Source organism: Drosophila hydei, unplaced genomic scaffold, assembly GCF_003285905.1.
Source record: "Drosophila hydei strain 15085-1641.00,03,60 unplaced genomic scaffold, DhydRS2 tig00008150-arrow-arrow-pilon, whole genome shotgun sequence".
In the NCBI taxonomy this organism is placed as follows: domain Eukaryota; kingdom Metazoa; phylum Arthropoda; class Insecta; order Diptera; family Drosophilidae; genus Drosophila; species Drosophila hydei.
In genome coordinates, this window is record NW_022045854.1 from 394,531 (window position 1) to 409,182 (window position 14,652).

At 41.5% G+C, this 14,652-nt stretch overlaps 1 protein-coding gene across 3 annotated transcripts in view; it reads right to left on the bottom strand.

Moving 5' to 3' along the window:
* The window catches only part of LOC111592366 (tyrosine-protein phosphatase non-receptor type 9), a 45,143-nt gene that overhangs the window by 15,523 nt on the left and 14,968 nt on the right, over positions 1-14,652 (bottom strand). For 2 of the 3 annotated variants that reach the window (XM_023304530.2, XM_023304529.2), the window contains exons 2-3: positions 600-1,079; positions 273-503 (exon numbers count right to left, since the gene is read on the bottom strand). In XM_023304530.2, the coding sequence (XP_023160298.2) occupies positions 273-503; positions 600-1,079 (711 nt within the window). Of the gene's footprint in view, positions 1-272; positions 504-599; positions 1,080-3,738; positions 3,837-14,652 lie in introns of those variants that run through there. The other variant, XM_023304531.2, reaches the window with a different exon arrangement.

A 14,652-nucleotide genomic window follows, 5' to 3' on the forward strand; every position in this document is an offset into this window, starting at 1 on the left:
TGTTGAGAGCGCATTTTACTAACTAACAATTTCTTGAGGACATTTTGCTAGCCTCAAAATGACAAAATGCCAAAAAAAGAAAGGAGCGTTGACATCAATAGGCACATAAATAATATACAAAAACATTCATTTTCAGCACCACAGCGTACCGCCCCACTGACCCACATTGACATGCGTCAAGAAGTGTGTCAAGTCAAGGCAAACAAACATTTGCTCACTCAGTAAACAGGGAATTTCGAGTGCAGCCGCAAAGTATGCAATGGGAGACTCACCTTCAGCAGCGTGAGAATCTTCTGCGACAGATCATAGTCAAAATTCGAATATTTAGAGCCGCTCATGTCGTAGATGAAGACGAGTCCGGCACGCTGCGTCTCCGTGTCCTGAAGCGCACAGTCCAACTGGTAGACGATGCCCTGTAATGTGGTCGTATGCGAGGCGTTCAATGGACTATGCCGATTGGCCGTGAAGAGCGCAATGGCCGCTCCGCTCGACGTGCGGGCAGGCTAAAAATAGAGAGAACGAAAGAGAGAAGGAGAGAGAGGGAGAGAGAGAGGGAGAGAGTGAGTAACTGACGGTCAATTTATAGCTTGAATACGCACCAATATTGTGAACTTGCCCGTTTGCAGCTCGGAACGCAGCGGCTCCACATTGGCATCAATGTTATAAAGGTATTCCCGTTGGCGTATCTGTTCATGCTGCTCATAGAGAGATACGGCTCGTGGTATATCAAATTTACGGGCATACAGAAACTTGACGGCTGTCGTGTGCGAAATGTGACGCCTAATTGGCAATGACGACGATGTTGCTGCTGCTGATGATGCTGCTGATGATGATGATGATGTGGCGGCTGATGTTGCTGGTGCTAGTGCCGGTGCGGCTGCTGTTGCCGCTTTTGTTGCGCCAGTTGCTGTCGTTTGCTGTTGTGTATTGATGCTGACATGAAAATTAGATGTGCTGGCATTCGAGGAGTGATTGGAGTTGGAGTTGGAGTTGGAGTTGGTGGCGACGGCAGCGGCTGCTGCTGCTGTATTGCAGTTGGCGCCTAAATTGTTGCAGAGATCAATGAATTGTTTGATAGCCTGTGAAGTAGCGCAAGATGAAACAATTTTTGACAATTAAGCATTGATGGGGCAAATCTTGATATGTCACATATGTATGTATGCCTATCGAAATGTACGTATGTGTGCATATGTGATGTGCGGCGCTAGATCAGCAAGAGAAACAGTTAAGACAAATACTTAATAGACACTTTATTACAGGAAAAAGAAGCTTAGAGCTTGGATACATCAATGTTGCATGCCTCGATTCCATTCGGGTTACAGAGATTCATAGATTCATTCACTCATCTTATTATAATGCATTTATGTATGTATATAGATAGGTGTACTTGGATATGTTGACAAGTTATCGCTTGCTTCTATCTGTTAAAAAGAAGTCTTGCCGACATCACTAAAGATTGCCATATTTGAGTTCATTGATCACAAAGAGAGTTGTCATTTCAATTGCCAAACTGTAGAATTCCCAACTGGTTATAGCTAAGCCCGTCTAGCAGGGCCACAGCAAAGTCGGCTGATGCTAGGCAGATCCGAAAGACTCTAGAAATAGCCGCTGTACAGACAACCTTCTCACTAATTGATTAGACACAATCAACTCATATATGACCTCTAACTAAAATAGTATTATATGGGATTTCCATGGATGGATATATTATATAATGATATATGTAACTGTACAGATCTATGTGTGATTACTTTTTCAGACATTTCTAATAGTATTCGAAGTAGTTAAGTTAAATTAATCGAGACATTCACATTAAATATCTCTAATTGATTTCAGACATTGGCCAATTGACGCTAATGGTGACATTACTTTCCCAATAAAGAGCAGTCAGTGTGCATATCTTGATTGAACGAGCGAATGATTGACTAGATTGATTACTCTGGCTGAGAAATGATGCCATTATTAACAATTAGCAATTAAAATATGTTTGCCTAATGAGGCCTTAGCAGATATGCCTGTAGATTGGCAAAAAGCCATAAGCATATGATGCCTAGTCGTAGCTTTACTTGGCATTATTAAGCCGACCAAAGAGGTCAATGGAGCTGCGATAAGGTCTTTAAAAGTTTCATATATGTACATCGGCTCGCAACAGAGAAATCTCATTTCGCTGACAAGCAAGTAGGAGTAGTCTCAGTTGGGCAGTGCTCGACTACGAGATACCCGAACTCATTCTGGAGCAAATGACGACAGATATCTTAGATCTGGAATACTTCCAATCTAGCATTCATCATAAGAGTTAAGTTTCTGTAGTTAATAAGATTACTTTTAGGAATGTAGAGACGGCATATATATATGTATATACTTTATAGGATCAGACACGTCTCTGCCTGATCCCATTGTTGGCCAAATTACAAGACAAACTTGTACCTTCCACAGTTTTAAAGCTACGATTACTAAGTTTTGCAGGTTGATCACTGTTGATAGACCTTTTTATAGATAGGTAGACCTAATATTATATTTCCTGCCCTTGCAGAGTGGACAAAGCCTTTTTGAAATTTATTACTGCATGTATATATATATTTATATATATATATATATGTATGTATGTATGTATGTGTGTAAGTAAAAGCAGTGAAATAAAAATTTACGAAATGCATTTATGACAAGACTTTGCTCGGCCGATATCAATAAATTGCCTAGTATATGTTATCAAAAAATGAAAGAAGAAGAGGAAGAAAAGTGGATTTGCTGAGAAACAATTGAGAGTAGCTGCGCAATCGTAATATAGTATATGTGTGTATGTGTGTATGTGTGTATGTAGATTTATCTGAATTATTCTCTGTTTCCGAGTAAAAGATAACTGTTATTGATAGAGTTTCTATATGTTTGCTTGCTTCCCGTTTATTGATTTTACTTAATCTTAACACACGCCCAATTCTATGGCTCGTTACTTATCAATCACGGGTATTGCCCATGCTCCTATGCCCACCCCACACCTAACACACACACACACACACACGCACGTAAACCCTAACTTATAGGACAACCAAGCGATAAACTTTTATACCACTTGAGCAGAGGTAAATATATTTATATATTTACCTATGTACAAGCTAAATAAGAGTGAAAAAAAACTAATGAGCAGCTGTCTAGATTTTCTGAAAATTTCATATACGCAAAAACCGCATAGATTTCTGCGAATCGTCTCGAGTACTTCAACTGTGAAAGGGAATACCGAATTGGGGGAAAAGAAAAGAAAAGGCTTGCATGCTAATACGATTCCAATTGGATATTTGTTAGTTCGCTTCAATGAGCAAACAATTCTCGGAACGCGCATTCATTTCAAGTGGAAGCAAACAGAATTTTGAAGCTCGTTCGCTTTATCAAGGTTTCAAAATGTTCTCTATCCACATTGTCTCACTTACTCACAATCACACACAGACACACACACACACACACCCCTTGGCGCGTTCCAGTTTCAGTTGTGCCACTGTCGTCACTTCCACTTCCCATTTTCTATTTCTGTTTGTATTGAGCTCTCGGCTCTCAGTGGGGTTCATTCATGCGTTCAGGCTGCTGCCTGCTAATTAGATACTTGACATGCGTTACACGTTGGCGACGACGGCTAATTCGATTCGATTCGCTTCTTGGAGTATTACACATGTATAGTAATGGCAGCACAATGAGCTGGTCTGCCAGGAGGCGAAGGTGTGTGATCTAATCGCTGACGCCACCCACCTGTTCGCGATTGCGTCGACGCTGATAGAGATGCACCATTCTGCAAGGTTTTTACCACACGGCACGGACACAAAAACAAAAAAGGCACAGCTCTATATATGTGTGTATATATATGAATATATTTGTGTATATGTATATATCTGTAGCTATATAGGTACTATGTGCAACGGTATAGTATGCAGTTGGCTTTGTGGCGACACTCAAATTCGCGACACGACGCTTTCAAAGTTTCTTTCATTACTGAAACGGAAAAAACGCAGCGCGCGCGCTCTTCGCAGCGAATTAAACAAGCGAAGCGCGCACAGAACCACAGAAAACAATAACAACAAAGGGAACAGCAAGAAAAGCAAGAACAACAACAGCAACACAAAGGCAACTGCTGATAGCAGCAAACGCTCGAAGCTGTTAACGGCGCTGTCGGCGTCGACGTTGTCGATGACGACGACGACGACGACGACGACGCTGCTTTGATGACTAGCTTCTACTGCCGAGCCGAGTCGAGCCATGTTAACGAACTTTATTGAACTGCATTGCTATTGGTTGATAGGTTGCCGGGCGGGCTGAGGGGAGGGTTGTGCAGACCCGAAGCCAAAAAGAACGAACGAAGAGACAGAAACGTTTGAAACGCTTGGGACATTCGATCGCTGGGACAGGTACAATTCCAAGAAGCAAAACTAACAACGCATGCGCCGCTCGAACTGACCAAAAGTGTCGGCGTCGGCGTCGGCGTCGACGCCAGCGTCGCTGCCCTAGGCATGCCAACAATTTGAGTCATCCCGTATTTAATGCTCATATGTCACCGCCACTGCTGCTGCATCGATCGCCGTCGCAGGAGGTTAAAGCACACAAATGCCGTCATCATGCGATATCAGCTGCAACAATGCACTGAGAGAAATTAGGTACAATTGTGAAATAAATATGCAGCTCAAGACAATGGCGGTAGTCAAAGTGCTTCAGAGTTCGAAATGTAAATAATTCACATTTACACATAAGTAATCGACAAATATCGCAGAAGTTTCCGATATCTTTTATTACTATCGTAATATCTATAAATATCGATTTTACTTTCTATCGACATTCGTTCTTAAGCTGGTTCTACTATATTTACATTTACTCTATGCATGTGAAGCAACTAGCTCAACTTTTTCTCGATTTATTTTTTACATTTTGTTATCGATAAATGTACTAATAATAAAATTGAATGTGTAGTACAGGTTAAGCATAGTTTACTGTATCGTTTCTCTTTCAATTTATTTCATTTACGTATATATATATATATATATATATATATATATAAGTTAACTTATAACACTTAGTTAGCTTATAACACTTAATGTAAGGTATTATTCAACACTTATTATCGGGTGCTAGACAAGTTAAGGAACAGCCCTGGCAAGGGCAACTCTACTTACGCCGGTGAGGCTATGATTTGTAAAAATATAGATCAGTCTCGTGTTTTAACTCGTACTGATAGGACATGCTAAAAATTGGTGTCATATAAGTAAAACTAAAAATAGTGAATATAATAAGAAAAACCAATAAAATTAACTGTTTCGATTATTCAAAAAAAGAACAATTAAAAGCAGGGTTAAAAAGCGTTCTTCCAGTAAACCGCTTAAATAAATATTCACTCCGTCATTTGCTCGTTAAATGGCTTATTTCATTGTCTGAGCCCGAGGCCAGCAATAAGAGGCACAGTCGCCTCTCAACCTAACTTTCAGTCACCACAGGACTGGAAAACATATAATTGGCGCCCAACTAGTGGTCGGACTCCACAACCAACAACAATTAAGACAGCAGCGCGGGAGCTGCAATTGACAGATCTTATAAAGGGATTTTTTTTTTTTTGTTTTGTGTTAGTTGAATCTTGTAAGTGGATACTCTAGCCAAAATTTTTCTTCAAACACAAAAAGTGTTAAAATTTATTTTATAAAAAAATACCTAGGACTAGCGAGTATTTTATATTGCAATTGCATGTAAAAAAAAAAAAAAATTAATGATCAGAACCAAGTGAGAGTGACTACTTTGGGAATTTTAGTGGCAGCAATTGATCATTCAGATCGTCAATAAAATTACATTGTGTTACTTTCTGTGTGTCTGAAGTTGTGCATGCAGTTCTCGTAGTTCAGAGCTGTGACGTAATTCGACCCATCTTCTGACGGTCCGTTTTATTTTTCGCGACCACTGACCTGCGCATGTCTCGGTTCAACCAATAGAGAAACCCTCGCAGGCAGTCTAGCGACTCAGATTCCGACTGTGCAGTTCTCCCACCATCAGGTAGAATGGATGTAGATCAGCTTACGGAAGTAATAAGGACGGCTATCAGCAAAGCTTTAGCCGAACAGGCTGCTGTAAACCAGCAGAGGGAGCATGCATGGACTCAAAAAATTAATGAGTTAGCTGAACAAATAGCAGATGCATCCCCATTAGTTAGAAGTTCTTTTTTGAAAATGCTGAAGACCAGACAAAAGGCCTTTGCAGACCCAGACGAGACGTTGCCGTATAACACATCAGTCGTGGCTACCATTAGGACCATAGATGAGCAACCGATCTATACCAAGCTTTACCCATATCCAATGGGAGCGGCTGATTTCGTTAATAAAGAAATCAAAGATCTACTAAAGAATGATATAATTCAAAAGTCCGTCTCTCCCTACAATAACCCAATATGGGTAGTAGACAAGAAGGGCACTGATGAAGCGGGCAATAGGAAAATGAGGTTGGTAATGGACTTTCGTAAACTTAACGAAAAAACCGTGCCGGACAAATACCCTATGCCAAATATATCAATGATATTGGGGAATTTGGGGAGAGCCAAATTCTTTTCAACATTAGACCTCAAGTCTGGTTATCACCAGATCATACTCGCTGAACGCGACCGTGAAAAAACCTCTTTCTCTGTGAACGGGGGGAAATACGAGTTCAAAAGACTCCCCTTTGGATTAAAGAATGCAGCAAGCATTTTTCAAAGAACCATCGACGACATACTGCGAGAGCAGATTGGCAAATTTTGCTATGTTGATGTCAATGACGTAATCATCTTTTCAGAAGATGAGGAATCCCACATTAAACACGTGGATCGGGTCCTAAAAAGCTTATACAAAGCAAACATGAGGGTCTCCGTCAAAAAGTCACGTTTTTTTAAGAAAAGCGTGAACTTTCTTGGTTTCGTAGTCACCAGCACTGGCACCACGACGGATCCTGAAAAGGTTAGGGCAATACAGGAGTATCCAGAACCAAAAACGCTGTTCGAGGTTAGATCATTTCTAGGCCTCGCAAGTTATTACAGATGTTTCATTAGGGACTTCGCCGCAATAGCAAGACCCATCTCGAATATCCTAAAGGGTGAAAATGGAACAGTCAGTAAGCATAGGTCCAGAAATATAAAGGTTCAATTCTCTGAAGTGCAGCAGAGGGCATTTCAGAAGTTGCGCGATATTTTGTCATCCGAGAATGTAATGCTCAGGTACCCCGATTTTAAGAAGCCATTCGATCTAACGACCGATGCTTCGGCTCACGGCATAGGTGCAGTTTTGTCTCAAGAGGGTCGTCCTATAACAATGATTTCAAGAACATTGAAGGACAGTGAGGTTAACTATGCAACCAATGAGAGAGAGTTATTGGCCATTGTATGGTCACTTGCCAAATTAAGGCACTATTTGTATGGGGTGAAAGACATTAATATCTTCACTGACCATCAACCCTTGACCTTCGCAGTTTCGGAATCTAATCCAAATGCGAAAATCAAAAGGTGGAAAGCGCGCATTGACGAGTCTAATGCACGTATCTTCTATAAACCTGGCAAGGACAATCTGGTTGCGGATGCCTTGTCAAGACAGCAGCTCAACGCTATAAATGAGCAAGAAATTGAGTCCTGCGCAGCAACGATCCACAGTGAGGTATCTCTCACCAACACCATTGAGACGACAGACAAACCCTTGAACTGTTTTCAAAACCAGATAGTGCTAGAAGAGGCGCGTTTCCCCTTAAAACGAAGTTTTATTCTTTTTGGAAATAAGAAACGCTACTTGATCAGCTATACATGCGTCGAATCGCTGCTAGACGAGCTCGAAGATGTAGTCTCACCCAAATGCGTAAATGCTCTCCACTGTAATTTACACACGCTTGCAATGATACAAGATGCATTGGTGCGAAGATACCCAGCCACAAAGTTCTGGCATTGCAAAAATCGCGTAGTGGACATATTTGCGGTTGGAGAAGGAAGGGAAATCCTCACAGTCGAGCATAATAGGGCCCATAGGTCTGCACAGGAAAATGTTAAGCAGGTACTCTCGGAGTACTACTTTCCACGGATGGCAAAAATTGCCAAGGAAATGGTACAAAACTGCAAAACATGTGCTAGGGCTAAGTATGATAGACACCCCAAAAAACAAGAGCCACAAGAAAAGATAGAAGAAAAGATCAGAAACGCTCAGACGACGCTCAGAGCTAGGGAGAACGCAAAGCGGCAGAATAGAGTCTTCGATGTTGGTGACAAGGATTTGGTCAAGTCCAACCGACGGCTCGGAAACAAACTCACACCTTTATGTGTCGAGAAGGCCGTGGAAGCAGACCTGGGGACCGAGGTCCTCATTAAAGGAAGGGTGGTCCACAAGGACAACCTAAGATGACTCCCTTGTTTTTTTATTACACCTTTTATTATAAGCCGCTAGGCAATTTAGAATAAGTTAGATATAGTTTTTCAATTTACCTTTAGCCACTTGGCATAATTTTTATAAAACAATTTGGTGGCGGGTACACCCGATGCCGGTGATTTAGAGCAGACTAGGTCCACTGAAATGCGACTAATGAATGCCAACAGTAGACGGATAGAAGTAAACACTGAGGTTCAAGACCAACTTAACCAGTTAACATTTGCTGTCAGTGGAGTTCTCGGGATAGCCAAAACTCACAAATTGATTTTATTGATTTATTTATTTGAAACACTGAAACACTGTCCAGAAACAGAATGCGGACGATGGAGTTGCAAAGTTTAATGCTTGCTATTACTCTCGCGAAGGCTCATTGTTAGCCCAAACATTTTGGACTCCTCAGATTTAAAATCAATTTGGCTAGAGGAATCCATCAACACTATACATTTTATAACCAAATTCCCAAAAATTAAAAAAGCCTGCAGAAAAATTACGATTTATCCTGTCGTCCACAAGAACCAGCAACAGCTCTATTCGCCCCATAGTTGGATGCTAAGCCAGAACCACAGCATGCAAATCTACAAGCGGAATCGTTGAGGAAACCCCCTTGTTCACGGCACCACCACCAACAGTAGAAGCTCATCAGCCAGCAACAACTAACGAACTCTTCGCGGCGGCAGAGCCAAGCGACTCTTCATCCATACTAGAACCAAGTCAAGAAATCCCCAAAACACCGCCAACTGCATTAATTCAAGAAGTTTCACAGCCACAGGTTGCTCCAACCGCTGCCCATCTCTGTCGACACCTGCCACGGCTGCCTGCTCATCCTCATCCTCATCGGCAGCGGCGTCACGTCAACTGCAGCTGCCGGCATTGTCGGCAGTTGCCGCACGGCAACAGCAGCTACTGCTGAACGGCTCTCTGAAGAGCAAGACGAAGACATTTCCTGCGTATCGAGCATCGGTGCGCAGCGAGAGCGACGACAAGGAGTACAGGGCGGCTAGCAGCAGCAGCAACACGATACCGACGACGGGCAAAAGTCGGCCAAGATCAGCGGCAAGAACTGTAACAATCTGCTGCACAACGCCGGCAATAAGCTAAGCGTGAGCAGCAACTCCTTCGGCCTATACGCAGCATCTGGCATCATCGCCCAAGAGCCCTGTCTCCAGCAACGGCCATCTGAACAAATACTGCCTGACGGACTTGACGCGCCGCAAGGCCGAATTCAATCGCCAGCTGAGCGCGCCGACAGACTACACACATCACTCGTCCAGTAACGGCTCATAGCATCGCTGGAGTGGTGGGACACAGTCATCACGGCCATCACGGGCACGTGCACGGCCAGTCATCGACGGCGCCAGCCACACTCAAGTCGCTGCAGCTGCACAACTTTGGTATGCATCATCCGATGCCAAGGCCCACGTCCACGTCGTGCACCAACAGCTTCAACAGACGCCACATACGTAGGCGCAAGAGCAAGCTTAGTAAGCGCCTGCTGAACGGCGATAGCGAAGAATCAGTACGCTGCTCATACTGCTCCGTATTGAATGTGAATGAGAACGACTTGCGGATTTCATTCGAGAACACCTGCACCGACTCGCTGGTCACCGCTGCTAATATGCGACCAAGGAACCGAAATGGTGCACTTTGATGATGTGTCGTTGTACGGCACTCCGAAAGAGGAGCCATATGCTGTGCTTTAATCTGCATTGGCTTCACTCTTTGGTGGATCATCGACGCAAAGAAGTCCGCGAAGCACTTGCGAGGAGTCGTCGCTGGAATTGGGTCGGTCGAGGACGACCTTACACTTGAGGGGGGGGTAGTTAACTTATAACACTTAGTTAGCTTATAACACTTAATGTAAGGTATTATTCAACACTTATTATCGGGTGCTAGACAAGTTAAGGAACAGCCCTGGCAAGGGCAACTCTACTTACGCCGGTGAGGCTATGATTTGTAAAAATATAGATCAGTCTCGTGTTTTAACTCGTACTGATAGGACATGCTAAAAATTGGTGTCATATAAGTAAAACTAAAAATAGTGAATATAATAAGAAAAACCAATAAAATTAACTGTTTCGATTATTCAAAAAAGAACAATTAAAAGCAGGGTTAAAAAGCGTTCTTCCAGTAAACCGCTTAAATAAATATTCACTCCGTCATTTGCTCGTTAAATGGCTTATTTCATTGTCTGAGCCCGAGGCCAGCAATAAGAGGCACAGTCGCCTCTCAACCTAACTTTCAGTCACCACAGGACTGGAAAACATATAATTTATATATATATATATATATATATATTTTTTTTTTTTTTATTTATTTATATATATATTTATATTTTTATATTTATATATAACAATATTACCCATTGCGATAACAACATTAAAAATAAAACACAATCCGATTTTTTTATACTAATGAAGAGTACGTGAGCATCTTACGTGTCCGAGTTTCATTGAGAACGGCACAGACACGAACATGAGGTCTGGAGCCAGAAGAAGAGTTAAGAACGTATATCTCTGCCTGATGAAATGTCTTTCCACGTATTATGCATGATAAATAGCAGTTTAAAATAAAACTGCTGACTTATGCGAATATTACGTAACTCTTCAAGAGAAATCAAGAGTACAAACTATGTGAAGTGCGAAAAGTGCAACGAATCGTGAATACCCTGTAACTGACGAAACAGGTTATTCCCCGTTTCCCCCAGTGTAGACAGCGATAATTTGGATGGTGAGCGAGTGCGTCACCTTCTTCAAATGTTTTTTCGCTTTTTTGTTTCCCCGAATTATCAACAAAGTCTCAGCCTCAGAGGTGGGCGTGGCAGATAAAACAATGATGCATATACATGTGTGAATGTGCGACTGCCCGAACGCCAACTGAAGCTAGAGATAAGGCGAGATCACAAGAACTGGCTACCAACGAACGTATAACACACTTTCTAGACGTAGAGCTCTGAAATGTCTTCCCATGGAAGTATTATATAGATGGGCAAATATCTGCTAATAAAGTCGACTCAATTCAACTTTGCTGACGTATATAAAGGTTCAAGCTATCAGATTTTCTCTATATATATATATATATATATACATAAGTAATAAAGAAGAGGTCAGAGAATGGAAATAAAAGGACGAGAGTTGAAAAGAGAAGTATAATCTATTTATAATATATAATATATAATATATAATATATAATATATAATATATAATATATAACATATAATATATAATATATAATATATAACATATAATATAAAATGTATAATATAAATAATATATAATATATAATATATATATATTCCGATATATACCATATATTAGTGCGATTCAGTCAATTTATAATACCAATTGGCCTATAGAAATGGCTCTGAAGGAATAAGTAAAATACAACGATACTAACGCCTTTTCCAGCATAGTAACACAACCATAATACCCTACACAAGGATAGGGTATCTACAGAAATAGGAATTCCCCTGCTCTGCGCTCACAGTGATTCAAGCAGCCGCATCACATTGGCTAAGGTCAGAATTTACAATGGAAATCAATTTCATCATCAAATTCGATCTCAACTTGTGTATGACGTCACACACACCCACATAGGCTGACAGTGTGTGTGTGTGCATTCGATGACTATTTCGATGTGAGGCGAACGCAGTGAAACGGCATTTTTGGAACGACTTTCACTTGCAGCCAGCTTCACTAGAGCGAGAACGCGCGACACCTGGTGACTAAGTATAGAGGCTTACGCCCACGCATGGAAAGACGCCCTCCCAAGAAAAAGAAATTTATATACTATAAGCTAGTTTGTCTAGCCTTTCTTATGCTCTATTAAACACTCTACTCTAAGCTTTGGCCTTTGGCTTGACTACTTACTGGGTATTTGACAGTCGTGCAACTATCAAAGCACGCATAACATATTGTTACAGACACATAAAATATATATCGAATATCTCTGGCTATAGCTTGATTAGCATTAGACACAGTATCTAAAAGGAATTCAGAATCTACGGCTATTCGAGCCTCTAATTAGAGTAAGTTAGTCTAACTGTGGCATTTGACGTTCTTCTAGCTTTTCCCTGATCAAACTCATTCTTTAGTTGATTCTAGTGAAGAACTGCCCTACTTGCTACATACACTATGTATATCACTCGCACTTCATCTAAATTCTCTCTTCTTGAGGGCAAACAGAAAAAACTTCCGAAAATATGAGCTGACTTAGAGTATATAGGCTGTCGGTGTGTCTGTGTATGTGTGCCTCTGTGTGTGTGTGTGTGTGTGTGTGTGTAGCACAGCATTTCCGGTTGCGACGAGTAGCAGGCGGAACGTGCTTGTGCCATGACTGAAATTATTGGCCATTAGCTGAGCTGAGCTGAACTGTGCGAGCCAAGTTAATAGAGCAACAAGTGAAACGCTTTTCCAGCATTTTCCGATTTTCCAGGGCATAAATAACTGCGCATGCAAAGTAAGAGCTCAGACCAAGAAAAGCAGCCAGAAGCAGAAACATTCCCTAACTGTAAATCCCAATATGCAGCGCGCACGATTACCAAAGTGAACAGATGTCGCCGACTAGCTAGATACTCTGTATTTCAACATAAATATATAAAAAATAAAGAAATCTCTTTTTTTGTCAAAGCTTGACGACGCGCCTTTTAACAACACCATATTCGATATAATTGAAGATCGATAGCATCGAAATTGACATTTATCGATTTTGGCAATCTTATCAAATAAACATAAGACTAAGATATAAGCAAAAACAACAAGAAATTGAAACACTTCAAACTCATACAGCCTCACGCTTGCATTTCTAACAGGGTATACCAAGAACGAAGAACCGATTATTAAAGTCGAAGACACTGTTGCATGACAGTTCTGTAGCTAGTCTTCATCTACAATGCTTTGATGCTTTGATGGAAGCGCTTCTGGCACAGGCACACACAGAGTTACGGTTAGGTCTTCGCTTAATGGAACGAGTGTATTACAATTAGCGGTACACTCAAGCCAACTCACACGCGGACAGACTGACGGACGTTTTAGCATCGATCATCAATGATCACACGTTTTATTTTGAAAATAGTGACTAATCTTGTGACCAATGCTATCTGTGACTGTGATCTGAGAGTGAATCGTGACTGCTGTAAATGCTGCATGTCGGCGAATGTTGTTGCATGACTAGCAAATACCCTGTACACTGGCATATGAGACAGAAAGTGTAGAGAAATGGAAGGGAAATAGAAAACGAGAGAGGTCGCCAGCGAAAGGAAAGGAGAAAGAGGGAGTCAGAGAGAGAGAGAGAGAGAGAGAAAGATGAAGAGAAAAGCAGCGAGAGAGAGAGAAAAGGATGAAAAGAAAAGCAGCGCGAGAGAGTAATAAAACAAGAGAATGATGAGGATAGCGAGGGAGAAAGGAAAAGCAGCAAAGAGTGAGAGCGGACGACTAAGAAGAGAGCGAGCGAAAGACAGACAACGAGAAAGAGAAAAAAGTAAATAACTCAAACTAGGAATACGAGCGCCAACATATTTAACATAACCAAGGATTCAAGAGTCTAACTAAGCGGAATCCAGCTACGGCTGGATTGGATACATTGCCAAGATCGACACAACTCTTTACCTATCGTCTGGCTGCTAAACAAGTTAACAATAGATTTGGACGAGTGAGCAAAAATGATCGTGATTGGAAGAGCAGCAACTTCCGTTTCGTGTGTCGTCGTTGGCTCAACAGATTATAACAAACAATAATTATATAAGGGTTCCAACTGAATGGATCGCCAGTCAGTTGGGTTAGGGCTAAGCTTGCGTGATCATACGCTTGTTCTTCTTCACTGAAGGATTGGCTTCGAACGTGTGTTTAGTGGAAAATTACCATGATTAACGTAAGACTCGGAAAACACATTATTTTCTGATATGTTCGACAAACAAAATTCCGTTGAATGTTTGAAAACTGTATATTTAGTTGGTCGAAAGTAATGTCTCAGCTCTTTTCTGAGCGAAAAACAATTCGTTTTGCCTCGAAACATTTTCCTTTTCCAATTTCCCAGCAGCCAATCTGAAAAGCAATCTTCTACTGGACACACACACAAACTCATTGGATTCCCCTTCCTATTGGAATGTGCTCCTATTGGATTCCTATTTGTTTGGAGAGCAATTTGTTTGGCCAGAGCCATGAGCCAGGATGCAGGATATTACTGGCAGATTGCCGAAACTTCCGCTGCGAGAAGTGTCGGCCATTTGCCAGACATTTTCCACTGGCTTTTCCAGCAAGCGGAA